Source organism: Populus trichocarpa, chromosome 6 (genome assembly GCF_000002775.5).
Source record: "Populus trichocarpa isolate Nisqually-1 chromosome 6, P.trichocarpa_v4.1, whole genome shotgun sequence".
In the NCBI taxonomy this organism is placed as follows: Eukaryota; Viridiplantae; Streptophyta; class Magnoliopsida; order Malpighiales; family Salicaceae; genus Populus; species Populus trichocarpa.
The window spans coordinates 7,799,839-7,815,692 of record NC_037290.2 but is presented as its reverse complement, the minus strand read 5'-3'; the positions used below and the strand labels follow the sequence as shown (position 1 = coordinate 7,815,692).

The 15,854-nt window shown below is 29.9% G+C and overlaps 1 protein-coding gene across 2 annotated transcripts; it reads right to left on the bottom strand.

The window, feature by feature from the left end:
- Window positions 1-13,834: 13,834 nt before the first annotated feature.
- Window positions 13,835-15,439, bottom strand: LOC7487325 (trihelix transcription factor GT-3b). Of its 2 annotated transcripts, XR_002982385.2 has the most exons (3): window positions 15,003-15,439; window positions 14,226-14,825; window positions 13,835-13,852 (listed from the first exon to the last, which is right to left on the bottom strand). XR_002982385.2 is itself a non-coding variant. In XM_002308188.4 (2 exons), the coding sequence occupies exons 1-2, from the start codon at window positions 15,282-15,284 to the stop codon at window positions 14,283-14,285; spliced, it is 825 nt and encodes a 274-aa protein (XP_002308224.2). In that variant the 5' UTR covers window positions 15,285-15,437; the 3' UTR covers window positions 14,141-14,282. The 2 variants fall into 2 exon arrangements, 1 of the variants encoding a protein (XP_002308224.2); XM_002308188.4 differs by lacking the exon at window positions 13,835-13,852 and having other exon boundaries at window positions 14,141-14,825; window positions 15,003-15,437.
- Between the last annotated feature and the right edge of the window lie 415 nt (window positions 15,440-15,854).

Sequence of the window (15,854 nt, the reverse complement as noted above, 5' to 3'; positions counted from 1 at the left end):
TCTCCCCCAATTTCTTTTGAAATCCGGCTTGGTCTAAGCCACATATCACCTAGGTCACAGGTCAACTCGTTGGGTCGAGCTGAGTTTTAAAATAGTAGCTTTTTAGATGCGGTGCTTCTAGTTTAATCACTAGCTAAGGTCATGTGTTTGAAAATTTAACACGATTTGATATCATTCTTTTTCCTGATTACATCCTTCAAAGTTGTTTGTTTTGAAAAATGAACTTCGTTGTTTTCTTTTCCATCAATTTATCAATATCTCATGATCTAGGTATGTAGGAGGTTTGTTCGGGTGATTCAAGTATTTTTTAGGTTGCTTTTTTTTTTTTTATCATTTCAATTTTATCCTTCAAAATTTGATTCTTTAACTTTACTTAGTTTTGCTGGTGTTTTTTTTAAAAGATTTTTTTTTCATTATTTTTTTTTTCGATTTCACTTCTCTAAATTTTGATTCTCGGAGGATTGAGACTCTTTATTTTTTTCAATTCTTTTTCTATGATGTTGAGCCATTGATTTTTTTTTTCATTCTTTAAAATATACTTACAGCAGCTTAGGTCAACTATCTAGTCACCTTCTAAAAAAGCACACTATCATTTGACACTCTTGGACAGCCGAGAATAAAATATCCTGATAAGTTGGTTTGGGGTTTACATCTTCTTGAGGGCTCTCAATCATTCATTGCAGAAGGACTTTCATGTGCTCCAGCATAAATTGGTGGAAGGAGTTGCCACAGTGCCTTATATAAAGCTACATTTGACTCTGGTTCTGTAATGGGGATAAAGTGGTTAAAAAAGGGAATAGAAAAAGGGGAAGAAGGATTTTGCTAGGGAAGTAAAGAAATTAGAAGCATCAACTTGGTTGAATTCTAATTTTTTTTTCTTTGATAAATTTTCTTTTGCAATTTTGATTAAAAAAATATTCACTTGGGTAGTCGTGACGAGAAAAGAATGAGAGGGTGATGGCTGTGGCTTTTGTTTTTAGTTTGATGAAAAAATTATAATATTTATCATCTAAGAGAGTTTTTTAGTTATTAATTCAATTATAATTATAATTTTTTAATTATATCAAACTATTTTTTTTAACGTTGTTATATAAATTAAAAACCAGTTTGAACATGTAATGCGATAAATATGAGGAGGCCAGCAATGTTTTCTCGAAATATAGTATGATTGAATGACTTAGTGTGTTTATTTCACTTTTATTAAAAAAAAAAAAAACATTTCTCATTTCATTAATCAACATAAAACAGTTTAGGGCCCTCCAAGTCTAAGAAGAGCCCAGATACATATGTATCCAGCCCACCAATAAAGCCCAACTCAAGTAGGCTAAAAATATATATCCATGGCCACACATAAACCTAAGTGGCTTTTCTAGTGCAGCCGGGGAGGAGCTCGCAAGAACCATCTCGAGTTATGACTTACAACTACAGCACAAACTCTACTAAATGAACTCCACAAAACACCTAAATTCCACGGATCCGAGCCGGAGATAAAAATAAAAATTAAAAAACTATTATATCTTTTATTCTCTTATTACTATTTAAAATAATTTATTATATTTATTTTCATCGTCCAACACCCGGATTTTATATTTGAAAATAAAATGCTTAAATGAAATGTTTTTTTTTAAACCCAAGTCCACGTCCATTGCATTAAAAATGAAACTTAATATATATATATATATATATATATATATATATATATATATATATATTAAAGAAAGAAATGAACTTTCTTACAACATAATTTTATGAAGAACATTGATTCAATTCCTAATTGTGGTTATAAGAAAAATCATTAGAGAAGATGTATCTTGGGTTTTGTACTCCTAACACTCAACTACTAGATATTTGAAAGACCATTCAATTTTGTGTCCTGAAATTTTATTTTGGTGGTTTTTTCCACATGCTTTAGAAATATAAATATCAAGTTTTATATAAAATCATGTACTTATTAAATACCACATATTTTAATTCAAGTAAACATTAAATATTTATAAATTATTTTAAGAGATTATATAATTAAGTATCAGTAAAAAGATTTAAATAATTAATTAATACATGTATAAAATAGGAACAAGAAAAATTATAGAGGGAGGGGGCCAACTTGAAACACTCACAACGTGACTTTTCTTATTTGTCAAGTACAAAATAGCAGCCACGAAACAAAGACAGCTGCGCAAATTAAAATTCTGATCTAAGAATTGAAAAATACCATCTGCAAAACGAACTTCCCAAATTCAAATTAAAAAAGATACACCGAAGACTAGGAAATTAAAAAAGATACACCGAAGATAGGAAGGTTTTGATATTGTAATTGTGGTTACTTTTTAAAATGTTTTTTATTTAGAAAAGTGTATTAATAATATTTTTTTATTTTTTAAAAATTATTTTTGAAATTAATATATTAAAATGATTTAAAAATATCAAAAAAATATTATTTTAAAATAAAATAAAATTTAAATTTGGTTAGAAACGCTTTTGAAAATCACTTTCTCTGGATCTTGCAATTTGTAAAATTTTAAATAATTTACATCTTTGACCAATTGAACAAGTACAAGTACGACGAAATTAATTTGAGCTCAGTCGACCGTACCTTTAGAGAGAATGCATTTATTAAAATGACGATAACTTTTTGAGTATTAAAATGGAAGACGAAGGTACATAGACTAGGTGAGGAAAGGAAAAAAAATAAAAAAAAAAATAAAAGGAAACTAGAGAAGAAAGTCTATGTGAGTCTGCTTTCTTGACGAATTAACAACAAACTTGATGGGTTCTTGAGTCTCTGGCTGTTTTTTATAATTAAATTCCGGTCAAATTAATTAACTTGTAAAACAAGAAAACATGCAATGTGAAGATGTCAAATATGGGTCCATTCTTGATAGTTCTCTAATGCATATGAATTGTGATTATTTTTTCAATAAATAAACTATTAAGTGAGTTATATTTTTTCAATAAATAAACTATTAAGTGAGTTATAAAATATGAGTGAATTTATTGATTGATAATTCATTTACTAAATATTTTATATTTTCAATTATATTTAGTTTTAAATTTAGATTAATTAACCAGATACAAAATCCAAGAAAAAACTAAATAGAATAATTATTATAATTACACTGAGAAATCTTATAATATTTAAAGAATAACTAGTAATATTTTATTAGGTACTTGATATAATTACTTAAAAAATAAATATAATGAAAAGAGAAAAATCCTAGATTAAGATATTCTGATTATTTTATTTTTTCCTTTTTGTATCAATTTTTTTTAAAGATGAATTTAAGAAATAATTAATATAATTCCACTAATACTCTCTTAAATATCATAAAATTTTCTCTGCTCGTAGCATTACAGTCAGAATTGCAATATTGGATTTTATCCTTTTTTTTTTTTTTCCTTTTCTTACAAGCATGTTATCTCCTTGCTCTCTTTCGTTAGATAATCACAAATGATAATATATATTTTGTCCGTTGAGCTTCAATGGCATAAGGAGTAGAATTTCGATGGATTCGGATCTAACGTGACAGCATTCCAATTTCCATTTTTTTTATAAAAAAAAAAGAAAAAAAAACTTTGTTACTATTTTTTTCCCGCAGGACAGGGTAAAATACTCACTAATAAAATGAATGGTGCTGGTATTAATTTTTGACCAACGCCATGTTGAATACAAGTGGAGCTAAAAAAGAAAGTCAGCGGATCAGTTATTGTTTGCCGTGACTATAACTACAGACAAGGACTGTCCTCTCCTTCGGACCCGCCATGATCCTGCTTTGCTGTCATCACTTGTAATGGTAGCTTCCGATTTGTAGGCCCACCGCCCAACGTACCACAGACTAATTACCATGCCAGTCCTTATTTATAAAATAAAGAAGAAGAAGCTATGAAATATCTTATATTATAAAACGAGAAGAGGGGAGAAAAAAGATTGATTGATTGATTATTCTATTTGTGATGCTCATTCGGACAAGAAGATTAATTCAGACCACTCAGTTTCGCAACTGCTACACTCATAAATGAGAGCAATTATTACTTTGGTGTCCCAGCGACAGTACTCCTGGGAATATGACGTGTCGAATTTTTGCTATGCCTTCAATAATATTCTCTAAAATAAAGTATTTTATAATTAATTAATAAGTGGGGCAAACCATAGAAAATCATGTTGCTAGTTGGAATCGAGGAGCCTATTTTTAAGCTTAAAGCATAGCTGGCTGATTAATTAGTCATTGATCTTAATTATCATGGATAATTAACTTGGAACAACTACATCATTTTCAGGCAAAACATTGCCAATAACTCAAAAGATCAGCTACTCTTTCAATTATTATTTTTTGTTTTAAATCATATTAATTTGGTGAGTCAGACTATCAAGATATTGTAAACTAGATAAATTCCCTGGGAATTATTTGGCTTTATCCTCGTTTTTATAAAAACAATTTGCAACACAAAAAAATCAATTTTAAAAACATGTCAGTATCCTACTTCTTATATAATTACATTTGTATTATGTTTTTTTTTCCATTTTCTATTTATCCAGTGTTAACTTTTAATAAATAAGCTTTATTTGTTTGACCAAGGGTTTTTTTCACTTATTTTTTGTTTTGTTTTTTACATTTTCCTCATTTTACTTCATTTTCAACTTGATTTGTTATTCTTTTTCTTCTTCAAGTAAAAAGGAATTATATTTGTAAACTTAATCAGGTTTTACTTCTTTTATTTCTGAATTTGTAAGGATTTTTTTTTATCATTCTGGAATGAATTATAGTGTCAAAATCTTAATCAGTTCTAATCATTTTTACTCTTTGAATTAAGAATTGTTTTGAAATTTGTTTTTTTTATTCATGTTACAAATTCATTGTAATAGAAAATGAAGATTAAGTCAAAATGAGATCAATTAAAAATTTAGAATTCAATAAATGGAGGGTTTTAATTATAAACTAGATAAAAATTAGGGGGATTTAATACATCAAATTAATAATGAAGGGACTTAATTAATCAAACTAACACCCTATAAGGACCACACTTGTAATTAACCTCTAGATTGTTAATGGGAAAAGAACCATGGCCATAATATGAACAAACATCAAAGATGCCACTAGAAAAGTGTCAAATTCAAATGGAAATAAAACTAGTCGATAAATAACAATGACTTTTACTGACATAATATTACTTCGCCATTTTCTTGATATTCACTGACAAAAAATTTTTCCTAGTTAATTGCAAGGAAATTACAGTTGAAAGTCAAGGGATGAAAAAAATGATGTGTCATTATTACAGACGAAATTACCAAGGAAATACGCTCATTGCAAATACTCATTAGTGAATTCATCAGTAATATTTAAGTTATAACTTGACAAACGACCCCCTCTCCCCCATTTCTTCTTCTTTTTTCTTTTCATTCTGTAGAAAACAACACTTAACACCCCCATATTTTGTCATAAATCAAGCTCTCATCATCACAAATTCAGCCACCCCAACACTCAGTCTGTCAACATCCCTGTTCTGGTTTTTTTTTTTAAGATTCGCCACATCAAGTAAGCAAAACTTTGATGTGGACCGTCAATGATTTTCCTGCATATGAGATGGTTTCTAGTTAGAGCATGTATGAAAAATTAGCATGTCTATACTGTATGGAAAATACTAAGGCCTTCACCTTAATAAATGGTGGTAAAATGCCTTTTTTTTAATTGCCACCGGAGGCTCTTGTCAATTGATCACAAGTACAGAAAGACTATAAAGGAATTCTTTGTAGGTAGATTTGAAATGGATGTTGCACTACCGGTACCATCGAATGAAGAATTGTGTGATGTGGTATCGTAATATGAGAGCTTTGTGTTTGATTTTTAATCCGGTAAGTAAAAATTTCTTGGTTTTGTTGTGATCTATAATTGGATTAAGAGAAGTATTTTTTGAGAGCTTTCTTATTGAAAAACTAATCTCTTATGCCATAATCTAGATGTCATGAATATATAAAAGATTTTGTTTGAAAATATTTTTAACATGGTAATGGACGTGAAATGGAAGGCAAAGTATAATCTGAAGGCTAAGATAAATATACCTTTGTTTTTGTCACTGTAAGAATATGAAGTTAGTTTATGATGGGTCATGGGTTGCAAAGCTCAAAGCTGGCTTCGCCTTAGACAAAAATGCATAACTATTTGTCTATCAATAGTTTAAGAGTCTGTGTTTTCCTGATAAATATGCTTTGAACATATTTAGATTGGTGATTTTAGAGGATAATAGATTTTATGAGATGAAGAGTCATGACTGCCATATGCTTATGCAAAAACTCATTCCACTTGCTTACAGGAATTTATTTCCAAAAAAGAAATTGGATGCATTCACTGAGATCAGTTTTTTTTATAGATATATACTTTAACAAGTTGTATATCCAACATATGGAGAAGCTTGAAACGAATATCGTCCAAACAATTTATATTTAGATGATTTTCCCTCCATCTTTTTTCGACTCAAGCATTTATCCATATATCTACTGTTTGAGGTAAAAGTTTGATTACCTTTCCAATATAAATAGATGTATCCATTCAAGAGGTTAAGGGTTACACATTCATCCTATTTAAATTTTTATTGTTTTTTTAATTTAAAATGCTCATTTAATTCTATGGAGATACTTGTTCAACCTAAAGAAAAAAATTAAATCAAGGTGCATGTTGAGGCTTCGATATGCGAGGCTTATATTGTTGAAGAGATCTCAATATTTATCTCATACTATTTTGAGCCTCACTTCAGAATGAGAATCAACTGCGTTCCAAGACACGATGACGATGAGAAAGTGCCTTTAAGTGAAAACTTGTCAATATTTTCTCATCTTAGACGATCTTTACCAAAAAATACAGTGAGTGGAAGATATTTGACAAAATTGAATTCAGAAATGCACATAATTATGTGTTATTTAACTGCGACGAATTAAGACCTTTTATCTAGTAAGTACAATATTAACATGTTAATATTTTGAAATAACTTGTCTCTTAAACTCTCATAAACTAGTAAATATTTAATTGTTTTAGGTAATTTCTTCGATAAAAAACCCTAATTAAAAGACCATAATCTCTAATTTCATTTCATTATAGCATTGTTTTCTTCTTTTGCATCTCAACCTCTCTCTACTCCATCTCAACCTCTCTCTTCGTCTTCTTCCTCTCTTCTCTCTTTATCAACTTCTTTTCTCTATCTTTCCTTTCAATATCTTCCCCTCTTCCTCCATCCTCAACACCTGACACAATCTTTTTCCTCTTTGCCTTCACGTAAGGCAAGTCTCCTTTTCTTCCCTATTTTTTTATGCCATTGTTTGTTGAAGGAACCTTTCCTTTTTTAATGTTATGGAACTTATGGTTTGTTTAGAAGATTTCATTTAGATAACATTAATCTGATATTAAATAGTTGAGTTTAGTTGATAGGCACTAGCTTTAGTTATATATATATATATATATATATATATATATATATATATATATATATATATATATATATAATAGAATAGTTAGCTCTTATAACAATATATTCTGAATTTTGTTTATGTTGTGAATTATTGATAAGAATTGGAAATCCCGATTTTCATGCAAGTTAGAGTTTAAGTTGAAATAGTGTTGGAAGAGAAGAACTGTGTTTGATAGATTTACCTTGGTTTATGTGATATAGTTAATTAGCTCAATTATATTAATATTATTGTTTTAATTATGTTAGTGAGAAATATTTGTTTGGGTTATAGAGTTGTGCAAATTTTTGGAGTTGTTAATGAGAATTTACTGCATTGAGTTGAATTGGTGTTAAGGTTTTGGTTGTTTTGTATGAGAGAATTGAGTGAAAATTTTGATTGTACGAGAACAAGTTGAAGCTCGAACGATCCGGTTTAGTGCTGAGATGACCAAATTTAGGTGATTATATGTGGAGCTATTGTTAAATCTCGGTGGTACATTTGGTTAACCTTATTACCCACCTGGTCCCGATGAAGATCCGTCTCCGCCTCCTTCTTCCCCTTCAACTTGTTTAGTCTTTACTAATATTAAATCATCGATGGAATTACAAACGATCTTTTCTATCGATGATATGCTATATTCACTATTTGAATTACCGATAGAATGATTTGGGTAAATGTTTTTTTTGTGTGAGCTTTTTTCATTTATAAATTCATTGATGATTATATTACCGACAGAATAGAAATTATCGATGATAAGTTTTTCAATAATTAGTTACCATTCATGATTTTATCAATAAATATTTTTCTAATAGAATGAATGTCTAAATAAAAAAAATAAAAAATTCATAGCATATAAAAGTCCGGCTGTAGGCCAACTGAATCGTTCCAAATCTGAAATTGATTGAAATAGCAGCTATGAGTTTCAAATTCCAAGACTAAATAATTTGCATAAAATACCACATGTCGGTTGAGAAAATTAGAAGCAATTTAACTTCAGTTAGAAACACGGTTTGCCAGAAAGAAGCAGAGGCAAAAACAAAAACGAAGAACACGGTTATGTTTGTGCTTAGCTGTCTCAGTCACAGGTATGAAAACAACTGATCTGCCTTCAAATGTAAGAAATGAGCTGTTAATAATAATTCAGATATAGCCATTTAAAGATACGACACCTGTAATGAAGGACGTATTGAAAGAAAATCTAGCCTTTTCAACTATCGAAATTCCTCTCGGTTAGATAAAAAAAAAAAAAAAACGAAAATGATTTACGAATTTGAATCACAAATTAATTATTGATCAAGATTAAATACCCGTCGGACCCTTCATATGAATTTGAATTGCAAGTTAACTAATATGTGTAAGTCTGAGGGAACCAAGTGTTTGATGGAACTCCTGTACACCATTCTATAATTTGAAATGAGTTCAAATAATTACTTGAGGTGGAATTAAATTAATTTAAAAAAAAAGTAATTATAATCTACGTTTCACTTTACTTAGAAGTTAGAATATCTTTTTTAAATTCAAATAAAAACAAATAACAGTATGATAATAAATCAAAATAAGATTCCACAGGATATATGTCATGCATTTCCTGCAATAACAGCATCTGTTTACTCCTAAAATATTATACTATGAGAAATCTTTTGATTATTCTTGGAATTCAATAAGGTAATTAGATAATTCATAACTCAATCATATACTCACATGCAAATTCTGCACCTAATTAATTAAAATTGATGCATCGATAAACTTGCATCAATATATGAATCGATTTTTTACTCTTCTTTGAATTATAATTGAAAACTAAATCTCAATCAAATGTATATAGCAGCCCTGCAAATAAAATAAAGTATAAAATTCTGCACCTCTCCATCTTTTTCCAAAATTTCTAAATTATTTTATGCAAAAACTAAAGATTCCTAAAAAAACCCAAGATTTTTTTTTAATAAAAATGACATCTTTCTTTAGATTATTTTATCAGCAATGCTCAAGAAAACATGATTGGGGAGTTTTTGGTCCATATCAAAAGAAAATTGTGATAAAAGAAAACAATCTTTTCCTTTAGATATTTAGAAAGAAAGACTTTCACTTCAAGATAACTATGTGAATCTAAATATATGAAAGAAGTCAATTTTAATATGGCTTAATGTTACCACTACAAACTACATGAATTAGTTTAATAGAATGCAACAATATTTTGACAAATAATGGAAACTCTAGAGAATTCTTCATGCAATTCAATTATTTAGAATTTCCATAAAACCAAACAAGGCAATGTTGGGAACTATATCCCTTTTCTAGTTAAAACCAAGCAACATCTTCATCTTCTAGTATAGGATGCATATTGTTACTTTGTTCAACTATCATAACGCTTGTAATAAACTTGATGTTTTTCATTAATTAGGATAACTTTCTCTATTATATTAATAAGGATGTTCTTTTTATGTTCTCTCTAATTGATAGAGGGTTTTTTTTTATCCTATTTCTTAGGTGGCATGACTTATTTTATTATTGCACTGCTTACTTTCTTTACTCTAGTTTTTTAGTTGTTGGCCTTGTGCATCAGACACCCCTTTATCATATTTTCATGTGTGATCGATATTTGACTTTATCATATGGTTCGTCATTACATTTTCTTTCTCGGGTTATGATTGATCACGTCATCCAAATCTCTTTACCATATTTATGATAGCCTCGTTCACTTTTCTAAAAGTTTCTTTAGATATCTACCTCTTGTTTAGGATTTAAAATGATCTTCTAAGTGTATGAAGATGGTGTTTAGATTGAAATCAAACATTACATAATATGGTTAGCCTATTATTATGATATATTAGGCTCAATCTTGTCTTGCAATAATTATATGAATGGTCAATCATCAATACCGTGGGTTAGTAATCTGACAAATGTTTGTTATTGTTGATTATCAAACAAAGAACTAGTATTTCATGATCTTAAAATCTTTTTTTTTTGTATAGTTTATAGTTTAACATCATCCTTTCTCTCATGCGTGTTTAGATGTTGTATTTTTTTTAATTAGGTTTTGATTAGATGACTTCATTTTCATTTTGTTTCTAAGTATAAGAGATATTAATGATCACTAGTCAATTCATCATCATCATTATCGTCATTAAGTTTGGATAGCTTTTGTTGTGGATGATGTTTTTGCCATCCATTATAAACAAGCCTTTTAGGCTTATAGGTTTTAGTCTTTCATCGTGTGCCAAGTTGTTTAGCTTTGTCCCTCAATTCTTTCTTTTTATGTAAATTTATATGATAAATAAGGTATCTATATACTTTAAATTGAGAATTTTCATGATCTTAAGGTAATAGTTCTTTATTCATACCATGATCAATATACCTTTTACCTATAACAACATCATTGACCAACTTTATCTTTTATCGTAGTTAATCAAGCTCGATTTGCTATAATTCTTCCTTTTCAGTAAGTCCTTCTAGTTTAAGGATCAATACTGATGTTGTCACTTTATGAAATGATTCTTTATCCACCTTTATCTTCTTTTCCAATAAGCAAATACAACGAGCTTTCAATGCCTTTTGGATCTAATTTTTAAATATAATATAATTATTAATATCATATCTTTATAAGACATGCCATTTATAATATTTTTTTCCTCTTTATTTGCTTAACATTGAGATTGTGTGATTGCCTATAATTTTGATTTAACCTTCATGTTATTTATATAATATCTCTATATGTCTTTTAATATCGAATAAGTATTATTTACTATCATTAGTCATTTTGGTCACTTTTATTTCCTCACCAATAGTTTTGTTGACCTATTTTAGCCTTTTTAATGAAGCGATCTTAAATGGTTTTCCCTTTTTGAGTTGTGACAGATATAAGTTGTTAAACTTCTTCACACTCCTCATCAAAGTTTGATCATTAAATGGGCCAGCGTAACCTCATTTAAATATCCAACTAGATATTTTCCTCTAATTAACTTTTTTTTTTACTCATTTAGCCAACATCTTTTATATCGAGCAACATCATTTATAATAGTATAATTATTTTAATATTTGGTCATTGTATTTTTTTTTTTAATTATTCCATCACATCATTTCCAAAGTTTATTTAACACACACTTGCTCTATTATAGATGCATTTCACATGGTTTTCAAAGTCTTGAAATATAGGGCATAGCTTTTTATAGACTCCCCTATAACTTGAATTATCCTAGCTAAGTTAGCCATTGTTATCTCTAGTTTAGTTTATAAAAATACTTGTGAAAATGAAGTTAGGTGAAAATGTAAAGAACCATTGAAAGACAATTTTGATCAATAATGAATCAAATAACTTTAATTTCATAAAGTGATTAGAAACATCATCACCATGATAACTAATGAACTTGGAAATGTGCTCTTTTATTTGCTATTTATTTGCTATTTATCCTTTTAAAATGATTATTTGGAATCATATATCTTAATTCTTTTAAAAAATGAAATCACCTCTCTATGGATTTTTTATTTATTCATTAAATGACCCTATTTGTTTGCGACAAAAATATAACGAAAAATGTAAAAAGGTGCAAAAGGCATCATTCATGGCTGTGAGGTGCAGGGAATTATGATTTCAGTTTTTGTGGGTTTTCACTCAGTGAGATAAAAAAGTATATACTTGAATTGCTATGGAAGGAAGAAGGGATAGAACAAATCTGCCATCATCCAAAAAAATAGAAATCTATTAATTTGTCCTGAAACAGTTTCTATCGAGGCTGAATTCCCTCCCACCGATCGATCCAACAACATGAGTTTTTGGAAGATGAAATTAGTGCAAAATCATTTTATACTCCCATTTCATTCCATATTTAAAGAGAAGATAGAAAGAATGGAGATAGAAAAGAGAAATAAGATTCATGTTGAGTGCTATTCAATTGCGTATACGTGTATGTGCACATTATGATTGATTTCCTAGACCATTCAAAAAATGCCTGTTTTTCATGATCTTCAATCCATGAAATTTTATGTCAAAGTCACATTTTGTTGTTATGTGTTCTTAGTTTTCCACGGACAATTTTGGATTTTATAGTTTTTTCTATGCTAATAGTTATATTACGTCTATTTACTTTTAAAACATTTATAAAAATGTCTATAACAATAATGAAAGTGTAATAGTCCTTTAACTATGTACTTAAATCAAATGGCTTAATTATTGGTGTAATATATAACATCATATATCAAATAACTATTTTAAATTAAAAGATTTGCACAAATCCATCAATTAGTCAAATAAATTTTTTATATCATATAAAAAAAATCATATCAACTTAGAAGTTCAAATTTTTAAATGAGATTTCTTTTATATTAATCTTCTAACATCATATATATATATATAACATCCTTAATTAATTGCAACAAAATCACATATAATCTTAAAACAAGTTTAATGTTGTCTCAAGTTCAAAAAATAAAAAAGTTAATGAATTTGTATCTAAATGTATGTCCCCTTCTTTGTGCCCCTTTATATATATATATATATATATATATATATATATATATATATATATATATATATAACGAGTTCGAACATCAAAAACAAAATGAAATCAATTTTAAGAAATAACAAAGAGTAATAATACATGTAATGTCATCCATATTGTAAGCCCTATCACATCAACATTAAGGAACAAAGGGAAGGTAAACAAAAATACATATTAATTAGACAAGGAAACAGCATAGTTGTGAAGTTGTAGCTCTTATATAACAAACTTGATATATATATATATATATAAGCCAAATATATCAAATTATATTGACCGTTGATGGAGAAAACAAATGAAGCTTAACCTGTCGGTTTCCCTGCCAAAAATCTTCTCTACAAGCCATGAACATGTATCTTGTCGGTTCACCAATCCTACCAGCTCTTCCACATGAAAACAATTGATTGGGATGATGTACAGATGTTACAAATTGATATTCAATATTTTCATTTCTTGTTCATGAGAATTCTAAAGCTAGATCTGGCAGCGGCACTATTCTACCAGTGAAAATAAGTCGTACACATTTCTTTGACTTTCGGAAAAAAAAGTCCTCGTTCAATCTTTGGAAACAAGAAATATAAGACATTGATCAGCGTGCCTTTGCATCATATAATTCTGGCCACTTCTTAGCAGCCAATAATTAGAAATATAGGTACAAATGAAATGGACAAAAGGCCAATTTTTCTGCTTCATCTAAACGCTGATGACAACTTTTTCAAGTGTTTTACTTCTAGGAAAGTTGCATACAGTTAATGACTTGGATTGAGCTGCACCTTTCAGCATTAAAAATCAGAGATGTTTTGTGCATAGATGATCAATATTGCATGTAAGTGAACGCTGCGACACCTTCTTGAGGTTGAGAGCCTTTGCAACATATTGCATGTTTTGTGCATAGCAAGAATATTGGACCATTAAGAACAACCTGCACGATGAGCTTATTGCGTTGCACAGGATATATACTACCTACTTTCACAAGCATTATCTCTTTAACTTTTAGAGTTTGTGGGATGGTTGAATGTAGATTTTGCTCCTTTTCCCCACCATGTTACCTAAAGCTTGAACCTTTGTACGTTCATGATGATTTTGAGATTATGTGCTTAAACTTAGTCACTGGTCAATGATAACACAACGTCATCATTAAGATCACAAGAGCAAAATATTAAGCAATATAATGAAAAGGAGAGCCAGATTGAAGCTTTTCTAGCCACGGTTGGCAAAAAGGAGATGATCATAACATAAAAGGTTTAATCAAAGAACAAAATTAACATTCCCAAAATGAGAGTTTCAGGACAAACCTCTCTGTAAGCACCTTCTTCTCTAAAACAGCAAAAACATTAAAAGAAAGGAGATCACTACATGTCTTCTCTTCTAAGCTTGTTTAGAAGTGCTGTGATAAGGGCATCCCTCTTCTCAGCCCTAGCTTCTTCTCTCACCCTTCTTTGCTCTTCTATCTCTCTCCATCTTCTATCCATCGTTGTCCTCTCATTCTCTATTCCTTCCATAATTTGTCTCCACTCCATCTCCTTCATCCTTCTCTCATTTTCCCTTGCTTCAAATGTTTCTCTCCATTGCATTTCCATTTGCATCTGTTGCTTCATGAAATCTTCCAAAGTCTCTCTCAAGCTATTACTATTTCCAGTACTACAACTTGCTCCACCAACTGCTTTGCCCTTTTTGATCCTCTTTCTACTGCTACCCTTCTCTCCTTCGCTAATTTCTTCATTATCCTCCTCCTCGTCAGAAGATAGCTGCGCTGCTTTCTTCTTCGACCCACTTGCCGCTCCTTCAGCGTCAACCCATAACATTCTTTGCATCCTCGATGTGAAAATCGCTTGCAACTCATTATAGAAAGGAAACTGGTGCCTCATAGACTCAGGTTCTATCGTCTCATAACCCTATGCAACAAGATGAGAAACATCTATCAAACACCATATATATATATAGCTAGCTAATAGGGTTTTTGTTTTTTCCATGCACTGTTCATCACTCAATAAAACAGATCAACAGACATATATTTTGTAATCTCGCTAGATTTTTCCATTTCTCAACTTCTTTAAGAAAAATAGGCTTACCTTGTATCGTGTAACAAGATTCTTCCACTTGCACTTGCACTGCTCTGCGCTACGATTGTAACCCTTTTCCTTCATATTCTTAGAGATAACTTCCCACAAAACTTTGTTTCTCTTTTTCTCCATGAAAGTTGGATCCAGTTCTGCACGGATCATCAAGAACTCTTTCGTTTCTTGAATACTCCATTGAGGAAACCTATCACTTGTATCAACGTTTACACTGATGTGATGCTGCTGCTGTATTTGCTGCTGATGGTGATGAAGGTGGTGGTGAAGACCCTCCATAACAACCACACAAACACACGCAAACACAAAATAATCTAAATCAGTTTACACCCACAAGAAAGGATTGATTTGATCAAAGAAGAGAAAGAAAGAAAGAAAGAAAGAAAGAAAAAGATAGAGAGAGAAAGGGAAGGAAAGATATATATGAGAAGGTGGTGTGAACGCTGAAGGGAAGTGTGAAAATAACGATTTTTTCCATTTTTTTTTCTTTTTCGTTTCTTTTGTAAGTGCTTAGGTGTCAAAGAAAACGAAACAGGCAGAATTGATGATCTCGCTTTTTTTCCTTTCTTACGCGGAAACTGATTTATTAAAAATTCCTTTATTATTTTTATTTATTATTATTATTTTCTTTTTGAGGTTTGTGGGGCTGGGCTGGGCTGGGCTGCGTTCCATAAATACTAAGTTCACATTGCGTTTACGTGTCGTCAGGCTTACGATAGAAGTCTGTGTGATGGTGGGGGCTGTAGTCTCCATTGCCATTTATATCAAACTTGCACCTTAAGCAACAGCTATTTTACTTTTTGTTTTTTCTTTTATTTTCATTTTGAATTAAAACCATATACATAGTTT